Source organism: Talpa occidentalis, unplaced genomic scaffold, assembly GCF_014898055.3.
Source record: "Talpa occidentalis isolate TD23 unplaced genomic scaffold, MPIMG_talOcc4v2.1 talOcc4.9, whole genome shotgun sequence".
NCBI classification, from domain to species: Eukaryota; Metazoa; Chordata; class Mammalia; order Eulipotyphla; family Talpidae; genus Talpa; species Talpa occidentalis.
Window position 1 is genome coordinate 34,652,001 of NW_023605305.1, and position 18,773 is coordinate 34,670,773.

Sequence of the window (18,773 nt, forward strand, 5' to 3'; positions counted from 1 at the left end):
AACACACACATTAAAAAGGAAAAAGAAGATCGCATTAGGCAAAGCCTGTAGATCTCTAAAACACTCTGAAGTTGAGACTGATTAAATTACTCTGTTATAAAAAAAGAAAGCAAAGCTGTTCACCTGTGCATGAAATATTAAACTTACGTCCGCTCAGCCTGATTTTTCATGAAGCCACCTCTGAAGTGATCTCATGGGAAAGAGAATGGGATTCAGATTAAGATACTTAACCTAGTGGGACCATCACTTAACTGTGTGACCCCAGGCTGTTCCCTGTCTCTCTCTGTTCCCTCCTTTCCTCCTCTGTGACATGGGGATTATGTATATATCTCACAGGCTATTTATGCAACTCTGCTAAAATTAGGTATCTGACAAGACTGGTTCATTGTGCACTCCCAAACAAATGTTAGTAGTGGTTACTATTCTTTAATATTAATAATATGAACAGTATTAATCAAACATACTTGACAAACACCTCCTCCCCCAAAATTTTCACTCAGTTGCATTCGTTGGTTTAGCCAATTTCCATTGAGTGCCTATTGCCAGCATTGAAGCGCTCATGATTCAAAAAGGGAAGCCTGCCTTTTCCAGCAAGGTTGAATGTGAACACATCAATTGCTATAGGATGGTGGACCAAGCATTTCCCCACCGGAATACAGCACAGAGCAGGGCCAGGTTGGAAACCACAGCCTCCATGAACAGAGATACGATCTCAAGCCCAGGCTTCTGGAGCACACCCATGCATCTCAGCAGCCCTTCCTGGTGCCAGCCAAGCTGAAGTGAACCTCCCTACCCAGAGGTGTCACCAAAAACAACAGAGGGGGCTGGGAATGCTGTTCCATGGCACTGTGTCGCAGTCCTTTTAAACTGTCTTCTAGCATCTCAGAGTGGGGTGCTATGAGGGCAAAGATTGCACGGTCTTCATTCTCTTGCCCCACCACTTGCCGGCTGCAGACCCACGGCAGATGTCCCCCACTTCTCTGGGCCTATTTCCTGGATAATAATATCCATCCTGAAAAAGTCTTCTGAAGATTTCTTGTGAGAATATTTCCAAAGAATCAAGTCCATGCTTGGTGTCTCTACATGTTCCTCTATTCTTCCCTTCAGACTCCCTCCGCCCTCCCCAAATGCCTATACTATAGCTTTACTTATTTCTCTCCAGCTAGTCAAAGCTTTCTTTATTTTTCTCAGAAGTTTAGATCTACAGTGCCAGGCTTACTTTCTCCTTGAGGTAAAAGGAGATGGGAGGCTTTAGGAAGCTCAGGGCTCCCTACCCCTCTGCTGGAATCCTTGTCAGGATGGGTTAGAATGTGCTGCTATGACAGATAACCTTACTAGACAGCAAGGGTTAATTTCTCACTCCATCAGAAGAGAGGGGTATGCACCCTCACTCCAGGACCCTGGCTAGCAGAGAAGGCACTGTCTGGAGTGTGGCCAGACACCATAGCAGAGGGAAATTGGGAGCAGTGAATCACATTTGATGCTTCCATCCAAAAGTGACATATGTCTTTCCTGCTCACAAGTAATTGGCCACATCTCATTTCAAGAGGGTGGGGAAGCACACACATACTATGGGCTCAACAAAGAACCAGAATATTTGGAGACAGTGTGAATGACTACCCCAACCCAACTTGAATCTAAAACATGGGTATAGTATGGCCAATTTAAGATGAGGCCCACATTTATGGTCGCTTCCCCCAAGTTACTAATCCTTGTGATTCTGTGTATCAAAAATATTCCACATTAACTTCCTAAAATATCAGAAAGGCGTTGATAGCACTATTAAAGGTTTTCATTTTGGTTAGTCTGTCCCAGTTCCTCCTTCTACCCCCACAGCAGCCTAAGCTTGTTCTGTAAATCATCGATTTACTTTTCATTCTCCTCTGTGGATGGAGTCTCTTCGTCGCTATACCCCATGTACCTAGCCCAGATCCACAGAGCTGACTGTGGAGCCAACCTGGACAATTCTCAGTGGGCAGGGAAGTAGAATGATCTGGTAGACAGAGACCTAACCAGATTAATGGAACCTCAGTGGTTTTTTCCTTAGCATCAACTTGCAAATCTTTTACTTAGAAATTTGCTACTTTTTTAAAATAAAATTTTATTGATTTACCATCAGTCTATGATACCACATAAATTTCAAGGGTACATCTTCAATGCTACATATATATAAGCCTCCCTTAACCTACCACCATCACCTGTAATTCTTAGGAGACAGACCCTGGGAATGTCACTCACATTTCCAGTCTTGTGGCTGGCGACCCCCAGAAAACTGAGAATGGTCCCATCCAGCTCTTAGGCTTCACCAGTATGACAGCCGTGGACACAGACAACTCTTCATTGGAGCTCCTAGGCCTAACTGGCATTGCCCTCCCCATTGCTACTTGGGGTTTGTGAAAAGCTGAACAAAGTGAGCCTTTATACATCAAAACACATTTTTCACAGAGTCCTTTTAAATGTTAAAGATGCATTGATCATAGTCATTGGTATCGCCCCTCCCCCTTTTAGATGCAGATGTTGGACAAATTTCCCATGGAGGGAGGACAGAAGGACCCCAAACAGCGGATCATTCCCTTTCTGCCAGGTAAGTGAGACACAGCTGTCCATCGGGCCTTGGGGAATCTGATATAGCTCCCAGATCACTCTGCTCATCTTCTTTCAGGGGTTACCCCAACAACCAGAGTCTCAGTCATGCTTAGGCTAAGAATGTGAACATTGGGCTCAGATATCCTGTATGACCTTAGGCAACACACTTCACCCCTGGGTCCTCAGGGTCTCTTACCTCTAAATAATAAGAGTTCAGAAAGCTTTTGTCATGAGTGCCATCTGTTATCGTGGCTGCTGTATTAGTATCCTACCACTATATAACAAACTACCGCCTGTTTAGCAGCTTAAAACAATACCCATTTGTTATCTCACAGTTCCATTGGTCAGAAGTCCAGGCTGTGGAGGCTGAAGTCAGGGTCTTGGCTGGACTGGACTCTTACCTGGAGGATTGGGGGAAGGATCCACTTTTGGTCTCAGGTTGTTGGCAGAGTTCGATTCCCTGCAGCTATGAACCAAGGTGCTGTTTCCTTGCTGGCTGTCAGTGGGGAGGTCCCTCGGCTCCCACAGTTGCTGCAGTCACATCCATCTTCGAGTGGGCAGTGGAATCTTTCTTGTGCTTCTAGGCTCTCTGACATCCCCTCTGCCACCAGTAAGAGAAAATTATCTGCATTTCAGGGTTCATGTGATTACATTATGCCCAGCTAGGTCTCCTGATCCAGGATGGCCTCCCTCTTTTATAGTCAACTGTGGAGTATAAAGTAACAAAATTCCAGGAATGAGATCTCACCATATTGACAGGAGGTTTGGGGTGGGGTATCTTTGGGGGGCCATTTTAGAAATCCTGCTTGCCTGCAGCTACCAAGCACTTTCTAAGTGCCAGGTTCCACTCGGGATATAGTAGAATTAATACAAAAGTAGCTAGTCCTTGCTTTCAGTGCATTTAGTATTCCTTTCCCCCCCAAATTCCTTACTAAAAGAACAGCAGCAAGGCTTCAGCTCAAGAAAATTTGGCTTACTCAAACCAGTGTTATTGCATCAAGTAATACTAGCTAACTTGTGTGGGATATCTGCCGTGGGCCAGACGCTGGGCTAAGTGCTTTACATTCATAACCTCATTCAGGCTTCAGAACAACTCTCCATGACTGTGCCCATTTCACAGATGGGAAAATTGAGCCTCAGAGGAATTATAATCACTTGCACACATGGCAAAGCTGGGATTCAAATACAGGTATGGCTGGCTGACTGCAAAATCCATGCCAGATTCCCCAGATGCACATTGTAGGACACCCCATCATCCACTATTGCCTTGGGTAAATCACCTAAGCACACCAGGTTTCCTTTCTTCACTTGCAAATTGGAGATAATCCTGGTATTTAAATGATAGGATTGGGTGAGGATTAGGTAAGCTCCTAGCACATAATTAGCAGGCATCAAGTACTTACTATTATTTTCATGTATGAATAATTAGCAAGTTGACAATCCCTCTAAATTACAACTAAATAAAGCTGGAAGGGCCCTTTAGATCTTTTTCATGTAACAGACACGGGAGCGGGCTCAGTGATAGGAGAGACTCGTGTAAGAGCTCAGTCTTCGCTCTCTCACTCCAGGATTCTGCCATCAGTGGATTCTTCTAGATGTTCCCTTGAGTAGTTTAGAGCAGGGTGGTTGTATTTGCCAGACCCCCATTTACTGGGAGAACCATTTGCCTAAACAAGCTAAACTTTTTAGTTCTTCCACGGGAAAAGTGTGCAATTGCACTGGAATTTCTTTTTTTTTTTCCTACTGGAGAAAACCCAGTGTGCCAGCTACAACAGCCAGATGTCAGTGCTCCAAGGCATGTGCTTTAGAGTCAGACACACCCAGTCCTGAGATCTCAAGCAGACGACATCTCCTCCCCGCTCCAATCCTTAGTATCCACATCTACAGAATGGGACAATCACCTGTGCTTCACCAGCTTCTTTCCCTGTCACTAGTAGGTCCTCAGTAAAGGCAGAAAAGAGGTCCTGGGACCTTCCTTTGAAGTTTTTTGGCAGTTCATATCTTGGGGTCCCATTTAATAGTCAATCTGGTATTCAGGGCCTCCCTGGTGGCCTAGGGGTTAAGTCTCACCTGCTGGTACTGCTACGGCCTGAGTTTGATCTCCTCCAGAGAGCTAACCCACATGTGGCACAGCAGACCTCTCCTCTCTTGCCCACTGCTCAGCAGTGTATTTCAGTAAATCTGCTCCCCACTCTGTCTCTGGTGAATCCTCTCATCCCCCAAACCTCTGGCCTACACCCAGTTCCTCCACGCAAAAAAAAAAAAAAAGTCTGGATATTCAAGCTGAACTGAGCTCTAAATGTAGGTGTTTCTTCAAGGGAGGAAAGCAGAGTACTTAAGATCTAACTCTTCTGGAGAAAAGACAAAAACCAGCTCTCCAGCTCTTGGAAAAACTTCCCAAAACAGGGAAGATTAAGTCGACCCTCTCCCAAGCCCCTGAAAGCCTTTGTGGTTACATCATCCTTTTCCACCCAAGAATTCATAAAAATGCTTTTCTCAAGAACTTGGCCCCTTTGCCCTGGTCGGGGCGCCCACTTGCAGCTTGGTGAGGTCCCGCTGCACCCTAGGATGCTTGGGGCATCTTTCACAACCCACCTCTTAGCTTTTCTTGGAGGCCAAGGGCAGGGCGCCTGGGAGAAGTGTCCCCTCTCTTAGGGGTCAGTTTTCTGCCAAGACTGCCTCATCAGCAGAACAAAAGCAAGTCTCATGTGAGCACAGAGGCAGGCAGCAGGAGGGGCCCTGTGTGATTTTCCACCCCAGTGTTGGGGGTGGTTGGGGGGAGCAACTTGGCAGAGGATGCTGCTTGAAAAATAAGAATTACAGTTTGGCTTTCCTCCACTATGGAAAACAAAAGCCTGCTGATTCCCTCCACAGACTGTTCCCTCCACTGAGTCCTCTTTCCTCTACAGGAAGGTGAGGCCTGGGGAGGCTTGCTTGCCCTCCTTCCCCATGGCTGCCGCAGAAACAGTTCACACCAGGTGGGGATGGGGGCGGCTGTCCCATCAGCATTTCACCCCGGAGGCACTGGCCACCCAAGGAGGTGCTGGCCACACAGTTCTGCCCTGTGACTCCATCTCTGCTGGTCATTAAGGAAAGAACATGTCCTTGGTTATTTTTTTAATTGTATCTTTTTTTTTATCAGGGTGATGTGGGTTTCCAACACTGTATGATTATCTAGGGAACATATATAGGGAAGTATAGGGAAGAACCTGCGCTTATCGCAGCATGTAATGTGGTATCTTCTAACAGTTTTTTTTTTTTTTTAAAAAAGTTCCTGTTATTTTTGTGGAGGGCGCTGAGCCCTATGCTGGGAGTGTCATGGAGTTTTTCTACCTGCAAAGAGGTGGGGCTGCTCTCCCATTTTGCAGGTGAGAAGACAGAGACTATAAGAGGAAAGTGAATTTCCCAAGGCAGCCCAGTTGGTCAGAGGCAACCCTCAGGCGGGTTCAACCTGTAGTCTTGCCCACAGACAGCCACTGTACAGGGGGCTTCCAGTCCCACTGAGGCTGCAGAGGAATAGGAGTGACACTTTGTCCTGTGTTACAACCCCCAGAGGCACTGGGACCCCCGGTGACCTGTCACTCTCAGGCCTTTGGGTGGTGGTGCTCCAGGACCAGCCTGGGTCTGTCTGCTCCCTGGGCCAGTGCCAGTACCATCCCTTTTCTTGTCCTTTAAGCTGCCTTCCTGCCTTCTCAGTGAGAAATTTCTACACCCCACTGACCGCCTTTCCGCTGCAATTATACCAAAATGCTTTGGTAGGGACTTTTCTCTCGTTTTGAAAAATAGGTTAGAGGGCAAGAAGTATTTGCTGCTTGGGGTTTCTCTTCACAGTTATGCATTCCTTACTTTTCCAGAAGACTTAGGATGCTCCTCAGAGTTCTAAGATGTGGGTCCCTTCATCTACCAGAGCTGGTGAAATCCTAACTTGGTTTCACAGTGACGAGTGGGAAGAAAACTCTGGGCTTTCTGAGGATTTGGAACAGGGACAGTAGCCACCCAGCAAGGCAGGGGACACCCCCACCCAAGGAAGGCCTGCTCCACAATGTCAGCTCTAGGAGGCAGCCCCCAACGCAGGAACAGTGAGGGCTCACCCGGAGCCAGCACACTTCAGGGAATGAAGGAACAAGATCCTCACTTCCAGGGATGCCAGGTTGTGAACCTCCTCCTGCTTTGCTGCATCATTGGCTTTTTTATTCTAAATATCATGAAGTTATCCTGACTCCAGAAGCCATAAATATTTATGGTAGGAACTTTGGGGAAAGCATAAAAAGGAAAACAAAAGGCCTCTAAATTTCCTCGCCTTGAATCCTGGGATGCATTTTCTTCTGTTTGTTACTTTTAAAAAAAAAAAAGATTTATTTATGCATACAATAAGTGGGGTACAGGCCAGAGGTGTGGGTGGAGAGAGGATTCACCAGAGACGGAGTGGGGAACAGAACAGGCAGACTGAAATACACTGCTGAGAGGAGCAGCGGGCAAGTCAGGAGAGGTCTGCTGCGCCATGTATGGATTGAACTCGTGCTGCAGTGGCTGCGGATAGCTTCATAGGTTACCTCTTAACCCCTTATACCACCAGGGAGGCCCTGTTTGTTATTTTTCTTCTAACAAACATGTCATTTCAGAAGTTTGACTCCTGGCAGCATTAAAACCATGACCATTGTCAATAAAGGAGAGCCCAGCTCAGGGAGTATGAAGAATATGTACTTCATTTCACTGGGTTGTTTTTTTTTTTTAATTGATGGAATTAAGTAAAAAGAGAGCTCCCCACTAAACTGACCGTGTCTACCAATTTCCTAAGAGTGCTCTTTTGCCCAAGAGCAAGTTATCCAATTATTTTCAATGTCAGATTAACTGAATAGTATTTTTGGATGCAAATCTCCCTGTCATCGTACAGTGCAAATCTTTAAAATCAATGAGTTACTTCCCAGGATCCCATCTGCTGTATTAGAAAAACTCTCACTGACCCTTTCCCACTGTCCTGTTCCTACTCACCTAAACTTGGTCTGTAGAGACTGCAGTTTGTCCAGAACCATCTAACAGTGATTAATCTCTCCTTAGCGTGGTAGGCTGGTTGTCCATACTCCTCTCCATGATCCACCTCCTTAGGCCAGAAACAGATGAAGCTCTTTGGAGCTCCATGCTCTGCTGCATGGGGGCCGTGGCTTTCCTCTTTGACCTTCCCTTTACCCAGCGATCTGCCCATGCTTGACAGAGTGCTCCTCTCATCCTCCACCTCATTGACACTCCTTGATGTCTCTTTCTGATGCTGTCTACCCCATGTCTAAGTGACAGTGAGCCCAGGCTGCCTTACCCTTCAGTGCATGGACTTTGCCACCATCTCCCCATGATAGGATCACATGTCAAAATCTTGGGAACCCACTAATATGCTTTAAGCAAACTTACCCGTGACATTTCAGTGTCTGTTCCAGAGACCCTGGGTGTATCATTTATCTATGTGCCATTGCCAATATGTTGCATGGGAGGCTCTGGTACCTCAGCACTGTGCTCAGGATGTCACCAACAAATAGTGGATGGACTCCCATTAGTATTTGGTCAAATCAGGAGACTTGGAACCCTTCTGTGACAACAACTGGAGAAGGAATGGGAGGAATGTGTCATCTTGGCAGGTGGAATCCACCTTTATGCATTCATCAAATGTGAATGCCACATGGCAAGGACACAGAGTTGATTGAGTCTCAGCCCATCTTTGTATAAGTCCCATGACTGGTAGGAAGGATCTATGGCACTGTTGCTATAAATCAACAGTGATGTGTGCTATCAGAAAGAGACAGAAACTCCTGACCCATTTCAGGTAGGGAGGAGTTTCCCAGCAGAGATGGTGGATGACGGTATTCCGGGCAGCCAGGAAGGCACAGAAGCATGAGTATAGGACTATTTCAGGAACATAAGACTAAAACAGAAGATGCATGAGGTAGGAGGAGAAAAGGAGAATGAACTATAAAGTTAGGGCATATCTGAGTGTCTGCTGTCCCACTCAAACTAGTTTGAGAAGCTGAGAGTTGGATAGGGAACCTCAGGTAGCAGGTCTTCTCAGCATCCTTTTTCACTAAGGGTCCCATCTTTCCATGGGTTGGTTCCAGCCTCTCTTAACTAACCGAAGTTTACCCACTGGGTTCCACTCACTCAAATTTGCTCTGGAGCAATGAACCAGACTTTGGAGGTCACCCAAGCCGTGAGAACATCCAGCCTGGGTACTGCTGCAGCTAGGAGTACGGGTACCACTCAGGCTTATAAGAGGCAGCCATATCCACGCCTTCATAGGTTGCTGAGAGCCTGTCACTGCTCCCTTCCAACTCTGTGCCCACTCATCTTCTGCAGGCAAAATTCTCTTCCGAAGAAGTCATATTCGGGATGTGGCTGTCAAACGACTGATACCAATTGATGAATACTGTAAGGTAAGTCCAGGAAATGCAACACCTCCCTGTGACTCAGATCTTCTCTCTGTGGGTAGTTTTGTTTTCCTTCCTTTCCTTTTCTGGCTACAAAGTGTTCATTGTGAAAAATCTGTGTAGTTAAAGAAATTAGCACTTTTTTAACTCCTCAACTCACAAAAAGATCGGAACCAAGTTGCTTTCACCACTTCTGTTCTACATTTTACTGGAAGTTCTAGCTGGGTGAACAAGCAAGAAAAAAAAAAAAATACAAGTTGTACCAATTGGAAAGCAAGAAAACTGCCTTGATTCATAGGTGACATGATTCCATTATAGAAAATCCTAAAGAAGCCATAAAAAAACAACTAGAGCTAATAAGCAAGTTTAGTAAGAGCACAGAATATAAAACAACCTAAGTACTTAAAAACAGGTGAGGGGATCAAGATGTATCTCTCACACACACACACACACACACACACACACACACACACACACACACACACAATGGAATACTACTCAGCAATAAAAAAGATTAACTCATGCCTTTTACAGCAACATAGATGGAGCTGAAAGGGCTTTTGTGAAGTGAAATAAGCCAGAAAGAGAAAAATAAATGCCAAATGGTATCACATACATGTGGAACATAGAAAAACCAAAGGTTCAGATGAAGATAAACTTTAAGGCCAACCTTTGAAAACTGACCATAGACCTTCAACTTTTGGAGGAGAAAAAAGAGGGAGAGAGGCAAAAACAAGGGGATGGAGGCGGGGACCACAGTGGACTATGGTGGAGGACTATGGGTTCTTTGGTGATAGCAGTATGTTATAGTGACTACACCTGCAGGGGGAAATGCTGTACTGTCAAAATACTAGCAAGGATGTAAAATAATGGTATTTCAATAACAGTTAAAAAAAAAATCACAGGTTACAAGATCAGTATACCAAAATCAATTCTATTTCTGTACACTAGCAGTGAACCCCAAAATGAAATTAAGAAAATAATTCTCACAATGGCATCAAAAAGAAAACTTGGGAATAAATTTAATAAAAGAAGCACAACGTGTGTACTGAAACTGCAAAATATTGCTGAAAGAAATTTGAGAAACTCTAATTTAATAGAAAGACATTCCATAATCATGGATTAAAAGTGTTAAAATGGCAGTCCCCCATCTCCTTCCACCCCCTCCCCTCCAGTTAATCTACAGATTCACTACAGTCTCTATCAAAATCCTAGTAGAGGGCCTCCCTGGTGACGCAAGGGGTTGAGTCCCAGCACCATGAAGCTATCCGCAGCCACTGCAGCATGAGTTGAATCCCCAGCCAGGGAACTAACCCACATGGCACAGCAGGCCTTTCCTGTCTTGCCCACTGCTCCCCTCAGCAGTGTATTTCAGTCAGTCTGCCAGTTCTACTCCCCACTCTGTCTCTGGTGAGTCCTCTTATACCCCCATTCCCTTGGCCTGCACCCCAGTTCTTGTATGCATAACTAAGTAAAATAAATCTTTAAAAAGTTTTTGTAAAAAAATCCTAATAGGCTTATAGAAATTAAAAGCTGGTGCTAAAATAGATAAAGAAAATCAAAGGACATAGAATAGCCAAAACAATTTTTTTAAAGGATAGACGCTTTTAAAGGATAGAGCTTGTACTGCCATTTTCAAAACTTTCTACAAAGTTATGGTCATCAAAATAGTAGCATCAGGATAGGTGAGTAGATGGATCAGTGAACAGAATTGAGATCTAAAAGTAAACTTAGACCTTTTAAGCAAAGGTGCCACCAAATTCAATGGGAATATGCTCATCTTTAACAAGCTGGGATCAAGGGATATCCATATGTAAAAAATAATTATTGGTATTTGCACCCTTACTTCACACCATGCCCAAAAAATCAACATAACATGGATCACAGACCTAAATATAAGAGCAAAAACTACAAAAATTCTGAAAGAAAACAGAAAATCTTCATGAACTCGTTTAGTCAGAGTTCTTAGATACCAACACCAAGAGAAAAATTGATAAATTGGACCTTATTAAACTTACAAATTTCTATACTTCAAAAGATAACTTGAAGAAAATGCAAAGATGCACTGCAGATTAGGAGATAATTGTTAATATATTTGATAAGGGACTTCATTGAAAATATATTATGAACTCTTAAAACTCAATCATAACAAGTCAACCTAGTTTAAAATAGAAAAAGGTTTAAATAGAACTTTCAGCCAGGAAGACATGCTAGCTAATAAACACATGAAATGGTGTTCAATTATCTTTAATCATTAAGGCAGTACAAAATAAAACTCTGAGATACTCCCACAGCAACGAGAATGGCTATAGTCAGCAAGACCAAGAGTTGGTGAGAATGTGGAGAAACTGAAGCCCTTGTGCTGGTGGCACCATATGATGGGAAGCCACTTTGGAAAACACTTTGGAAGTTAAATTTACCATGTGATTAGCCTTAGGGATGTACTCATGAAATTGAAAATTTATGTCTACACCAAGACTTGAATAAAAATGTTCACTGTAGCATTAATAAATAATAGTCCCAAATTGGAAGCAGTCCAGATATGTCATCTTGTGAATAAAGAAATTGTGCAGTGTCCACCCAGTTGAGTATTATTCAATAACAAAGTGCAGTGAAATACTAGCAGATGCTAATAGGGCTGAATCTCCAAAGCAGGACACTAAGTGAAAGAAGCCAGATACAGAAGACTACATATTACATATTATATGATTCCATCTTTGTGAAATTTGAGGAAAAGGCAGATTTATAGAAACAAAAAGCAGATAGTGGTTTCCTGGGCCTCAGGGGTGGTGGACATAGAGACAAACTGCAAATTAGGTTGGGGGAAATTTTTGAGGTGATGGGAAAGTTCTAAGACCAGATTGTGGTAATTGCACAAACTATAATTTACTAAACATCACTGTACAGTGTACTTATAATGGGTGAGTTTTATGGTATGTAAAGTATATGCTTCACTAAGTCTGTAAAAACCTTTAAAGGGGGGACGTGCAGGGATAGATGGCCCCTCTTGGCATAAGACACCGTGGAAGGGCAGAAAATCAGCTCCTGACTTTGCCAGGTGTGACCTCGTTTCATCCATCCAATAAATTTGAAAAGTAGGTTGTTATTTCCCCATTGTGTAGATGAAGCTGTAGAGACCCAGCAGTTACTTACAATACCAGTATCGGAGGATATGGAATTTGGCCTCTGCACTCACATACCTCTTATGGGCTTTCTAAAAATGTAACATTTCAAAAAGCTCAACCATTCAGACTCCCCTCTGCCCTAAGGATACCATCTGTCAGACAGACACAAAGACACCGCTGTTACCTGTAGCTCTCAGAGGAAAAATTAGACCTTCTCTTTGAGCCGAAATTCCCATTGTAGAGATGACCTTCCATTGTCCAGCCCTTACTAGCAAGAGCTTTGGGTCCACTTTGTCTGAGTTAGTGGTTCCTATTGGTACTTTCCCCAAAAGCTATTGTCCCTCAGCCCAGATTATGCCATCCAGTTTCTTCCCAGCCCACCAATTTCTTTCCAGAGTTTCCAACTTTTCCTTACATCCAGGGCTTCATGAACCCCTGGACACTTGATTAGGAAGTGGACATTTTAAATCCTGAAGTGATATCCTACCTACGTCTGACTGATATTTGAAATGTTACAAAGGTTTTGAATTTTCTTGCATTAACCAGGAAAGATCTGCTTGTGTTATATGAACCATGTGCAAGATACAGCCCTTTGCTATGAAGTATAAAAAGTAGAGTAGATATTGGGGAGTGGCGGGGGAAGGCATTGGCCAACTTCCTCATACTTAGTTTCAAGGGACCTGCCCTCCTGGAAGGAGATGAACCTCCCTTTTACAACAAGGTCTATAAAGTCTTTCCCAGACTGGGTAGGCTTTTACATAAAATTTGGATATCTGTATTGTCATCATTGCAAGCTGTTTTAAGCCAATTTGATCAATCACAGTTAGCTTTATTTTAGTAGAAATTGGTAGTTGCCAATAAATAAAGATAGATGAAGACTGTAGATATCTCCAAACCTAGCTATCAGGTGTATATTAACAACAAAAGAAACATTTTTGCTTTACCAGATATGCTATAAAGTTAAAACAATTAACATATTATGGTTATTATGACACAAGAATAGACAAACTATTGAAATAAAACAGAGATACCTCCCCCCCTGCCCCCCCAACACACACACACCAGAAAGAAATCCATATGTATTTTGATACTGACAAAGACAGTCTTGCAGGTCATTGAGGAAAGGTTGAATTCCTCACTACATGGGTATCCTTGTGGAGGAAAAATAACCAAAGAACTAATCCCTACCTCATGCCGCATATGTAATCATTTTCAAGGAAATTAAAGACCTAAATGTGAGAGGCAATGGTTTAAGAGGTCTTAAAAATTAAAAATAGAAAGCTATCTCCATAATCTTTAGGTATAGAGGAACTTCCAAAAATACATGTTACCAACCACAAAAAGATTAATTTATTTGACTATGTTAATTTAAGAACTTCTGCTCATTGAAAGGCACAATTCAAGCAAGACTCAGCCAAGTCATGCCACACATACAGGCATTTATTATCAATAAGCTTCCCAAACAACCTCTCAAGTTGTTTTGTAAGCTTATTGAAATACCAGCTGTCTCCCTGACACCACTTTGCATAAAACTTTCCTTGGGACAGATGCAATGATAATCCTATTGGCAAGATCAGCTAATCCTCAAAATGGTCTAACAGGAAAACTCTTCAGAAGAGGCAGGACTCAGAGGAGTCAGAATTTGAGATTCTTTTTTTTTTTTTTTTTTTTAAGATTTATTTATTTATTTATACAAGCACTGGGTACAGTCAGAAGCGTGAGAGGGTGAGAGAATTCACCAGAGCCAGAGTGGGGAGCAGAACAGGTAGAAGGACCAAAGTACACTGCTGAGGGGAGCAGCGGGCGTGGCAGGAGAGGTCTGCATGCCATGTGGGACCCTCCCTGGCAGCCGAGGATCGAACTGGTGCTGCAGAGGCTGGGGGCAGCTTTGCAGCCCAACGCTCAACCGCTGTGCTAAGGGGGAGGCCCAGAATTTGAGATTCTGATCATTATGAAGGGTTTACACTGCTGGGCTTGGCAAGTTCTTTTTTTTTTTTTTAAGATTTATTTATACATAGAAGAACTGTGGTAAAGGCCAGAGGTGTTGGGCGTGGTGGGGGTGGGGGGGAGTGAGAGGATTCACCAGAGACAGAGTGGGGAAACAGAACAGGCGGATCGACTGAAATACATTGCTGAAGGGAGCAGTGGGTGAGTCAGGAGAGGTCTGCTGCGCCATGTGTGGATCGAACTTATGCTGCAGTGGCTGCGGATAGCTTCATATGTTGCGTCTGAATCCCTTGTCCCACCAGGGAGGCCCAGCTGGAAAGTTCTGTTCAGGCAAGGGCCAGAGTATCTGAGAATATTTCTAGACCATTCTTCATTCCATCAGTAAAGAAAATCATTTCGTACAATGGTTATGCAAGTGAATAAAGACTGTGATGTTGATCACAGGTGAAGTCAGCTGATTACCTGCAATAACGATTTCTGAAATGAGGGCTTGTACTTAGTCTTTTGCTTGATAAAGTGTTTGTTCCCCGTGAGGTACTTTGGATATTAACTTCATTAGGGTATAGCTTAAATTTAGCATGTTTGCATGTGTAACACACACATACACATACACCACATATAATATTTTAATATAATAGGAGTGTTTGCCAGACTCCAGTCACTTGAGACCAAGGTCCCTTCAAGATTTTTACTATATAATCTGTATTATTTTTTTCCCTAAATTAACTCACTTATTAAAAAGATACATTTCATAAGAAATTTTAGATCATAACCATGATATAAACCTGGCTTCACATGACATCAAAGTAAAAATTGAAGCAATGACAACAAAACAGGATTTTAAATCTTGCCTCTGCTATGGCCTGCCTACCTGAGGTCTGCAGAGCCTGGTCCTGCTCTCAGGAAGCAATTTAGAGAAGTATTTTCTTCTAGCTCTTTAGTTTCAGGTTTAAATCTTTAATGTAGGCCTCCCTGGTGGTGCAGGGGTTAAGACACAACCTATGAAGCAATCCACAGCCACTGCATCATGAGTTCAATTCCCGGCTGGCCAGGGAGAAACCCACATGGTGGGACAGACCTCCTGTCTCGCCCGCTGCTCCCCTCAGCAGTGTACTTCAGTCCGTCTGCCTGTTCTGTTCCCCACTCTGTCTCTGGTGAACCCCAGCTCTTGTATAAAAATAAATAAATCTTAAAAAAAAAAACTTTAATGTATTTTGAGTTGATTTTTGTTTATGGTACAAGATAAGAACCCAGTCTCGCTGCTTTGCATGTGAATATCCAATTTTTCCCAGCATTGTTTGTAGAAGAGACAGTCCTTTCCCCATTGCGTATTCTTGGCACCTTTGTTGAAGATCAGCTGACCATATACATGAGTTTCAGGACTCTTGGCAGTGGTTTCATGAATATAATACCAAAAACACAGGCAACAAAAATAAAAATAAACAAGTGGGGCTACATCAGACTGAAAAAGCTTTGCATAGCAAAGGGAAAAATCAAGAGGATGAAAAAGCAGTCTACAGAAATGGGAGAAAAATATTTCAAACCAAGTATCTGATGAGGGGTTAAACTCTGTAAAATAGATAAGGAATTCCTACATCTCAACAGCCCCAAACTAATAACTCAATTTAAAAGTGGACTAAAGAGTTGAATATCATTTCCCTAAAGAAGTTACACAACCAACAGATATGTATACCTGAACATAAAAATGTTCAGTGTCACTAGTCATCGGTGAAATACAAATTGAAACCTCAATGAGATATAACCTCACACCTGTGTGGATGGCTGTTATAAAAAAAAAAAATTCCACGTGTGGTTGCGGTTACAGAGACATGAACCCATGCACATTGTTGATGGAAATGCAAAATGGTGCAGCTGCTATGGAAAATAGCATGAAGGCTCCGCAAAAAATTAAAAATAGAACTACCATACGATCCAGAAATTCAACATCTGGTATTTATCCAAAAGAAATGAAATCAGGACATTGAAGCAATAGTAGCACTGCCAGGTTCATAGCTAAGATGTGGAAACAGCCTCACTGTGGTGCACAGCATGTCGTTGGGTGATTTCGTCATCCTGCCAACATCACAGAGTGTAATTGCACAAACCTAGGTGACCTGGCCTGCTGCACCCCAAGGCCATGGGATCTAGCCTGTTGGAACCACCATTGACCAAAAAAAGCCATTAAGTGACAACTGTGTACCCACAATGGAATATTATTCAGCCTTATAAAAGAAGGAAGTTTTGTTGTAAGAAACAGCACAGGTGAACCTTGAGGATATTATACTAAGTGAAATAAGCCAGTCACAGGAAAAGAAATAGTGCCTGATTCCACTTATGTAAGGTATGGAAAGCCACCACCAAATTCTGGCATCAAAGAGTGAAACAGTAGTTGTCAGGAGGACGGGAAATAAGGGGTTGCTAATCAACAGGCACAAAGTTTTGGTTAAACAGGAAGAATAAGCTCCAGAGAATTGCTGTTAAGTGTTCTTACCACAATAAAATGAAATGTAAAAAAAGTTGAGGGAATTGTTCACTCTCTGGGGTATTCTTTTTGAAGCCAAAGAGAATTGCAAGAGAACTGAGGGAACACACTCTTTCCCCCTCACCGAGGCGTGGTTGTTTGACATGATCATCTGCTGACTCTAAGGTCGCCATCATGCTGTTGTGCTTGGTGCAGGACAGAGAGGTGAAGGGTGCACTTAACGTCTTTCAAGCACCGAATATACAATGGAAACCTTACCGCTTCTTCCTCACTTGCTCTACAGCACAACCCTCCAAGAGAGATGGTATGTCCATTTTACAGCTCAGCAAACTGAGATTCAGAGAGAGGATGGCATTTGGCCAGAATCACATGAGTAGGAAGTAACCAAGCAGAACTGAGAGTTGGAAATGTCTGAACTTTCCTCATTATCCTCAGCAAGCTGAACCCACTCTGTTCTCTCTTCAGCCCTCGGTAGACCACCCACATCTGTCCAAAGGGCCAGGATTCCTTCTGGAACAGAGTTTTCCTGGAACTGTGGTTCTTTGTCATTATTGACCAAACACAATCCTGGAGTATTTCAGAAGCCAAATCATTTCTCAGCCCCAGGTCGTTTTTGTTGATAGTGGTGGGTTTTTTTGTTTGTTTGTTTTTGTTTTTTACTGTTAGCCTGTCCTTTCAAAATGCAAGCGCAAGTATCAAAGCATTCACTGTCCCCTTTTATTAGTAACTTAGCTTTATTTTATGGTTTGGGGGTTTGGTTTGGCTTTTACTGCCTAGGAATTGTTCAAAACCAAAAGTGAACTTGGCATTGTCGGGAGGTATCCTTGTCCTTTCTTCACTGGTCCATTTGGTGTCTGCCCATTTCAGCAAGGAGCAACCTTGGGAGACCCCTTCCAGGCAGAGAATGTGGCCACTCAAGGCCCACCCAGCTCTCCCCAAACAGGGCCGCATGATCATCTTCAGGCCTCTTCCTCATGTTATTTATCCAGTGAATACTTCCAACCAGGTACCAAGATCTTCCCCACACTGTCTAGACACACAGGAAGGTGGGGTCGGAACAGCCCATACCCCTGCACTGCTCTCTGGATTTGGGGTAAAGGAGCTAGATCTCAAATCAGCAGAGCCTCTGTTGCCCCATCTCTAAAATGGGCCAGGCCTCCCAGGATTATTACATGATGTGACACAGACAGATGCATTTTGCGAGCCATTGAGCACTGAGCCAACATAGGGAATGTTGTTATTACAGTCTGGGGCCAGCCACAAGATATCTGCACACGAAGCAGCCAGGACACACCACAGTCCAGCATATAATCAGCTCTTCATTATGTGGTTCCAACTGCAAGAGCTGCAGGATTTCAGAGGAAACAGAGACCCACAGGGAGCCCCAGGACAGAAGAATGAATGCTTGCTGCTCCAAACCAGAAGGAAAAGGGGGTCAGAATGGGAGTTGGGAAGTTCCTGTTCTCTCCCCTCAGGCTCTCAGTCCCTGACCTAGAAAAAGGTCAGCCCCTGTGGATTTGCTGCAGTGAAGGAAATACTTCAAGGCTAGTTAAAAAAAAAAATCAATGAACCACAAATGCCAAGCCCTTTTAAAGCATTCTTTCCTGCAAAAGAATAGAGACTAGACAGTGACCAGATAAGTCACCCTACTAAAACAGATTAATCCATCCCACGTGTTTCCACCTTAGGTCTAGAGTAGCTTATATCTGAAGGCTTTGTCTTAAAGTCACATCCTAACTCAAAGGTTACATAGGGTCAGCAACCCAAATGTCCATTGATAGATACATGGATAAACAAAATGTTTTGTATATACAATGGAATATTATTCAGCCATGAAAAGGAGGGGAATTTTCAACATGTGCTACCACCTGGATGAACCTTGAGGACATTATAATAAGTATGAAATCAGATAGTTACAAAATAACAAACACTATATGATGCCAGTTACATGAGGTACCTAGAGCAGTCAAATTTCTAAAGACAGAAAGTAGAATAGTAGTTGCCAGGGGCTGGGGAGATAGGGAGTTGTTATTTAATGGTACAGGATTAAAAGAGTTTTACAAGATTAAAAGAGTTCTGAAGATATATGGTCAGGACGGTAACACAACAATGTGAATGTGCTTAAAACCACTGAAATGTACACTTAACAATGGTTAAGATGGCAAATTTTATGTCTTTTACCACAATTAATTAAATCTTTTGAAAAATAAATCACTAAGATTA

The 18,773-nt window shown here is 43.1% G+C and overlaps 1 protein-coding gene across 1 annotated transcript in view; it reads left to right on the forward strand.

Moving 5' to 3' along the window:
- The window catches only part of SH3PXD2B (SH3 and PX domains 2B), a 106,839-nt gene that overhangs the window by 39,296 nt on the left and 48,770 nt on the right, over positions 1-18,773 (forward strand). Inside the window, exons 3-4 of the mRNA XM_037500256.2 lie at positions 2,509-2,584; positions 8,926-9,002. Coding sequence (XP_037356153.1) covers positions 2,509-2,584; positions 8,926-9,002 — 153 coding nt within the window. The remainder of the gene's footprint in view (positions 1-2,508; positions 2,585-8,925; positions 9,003-18,773) is intronic.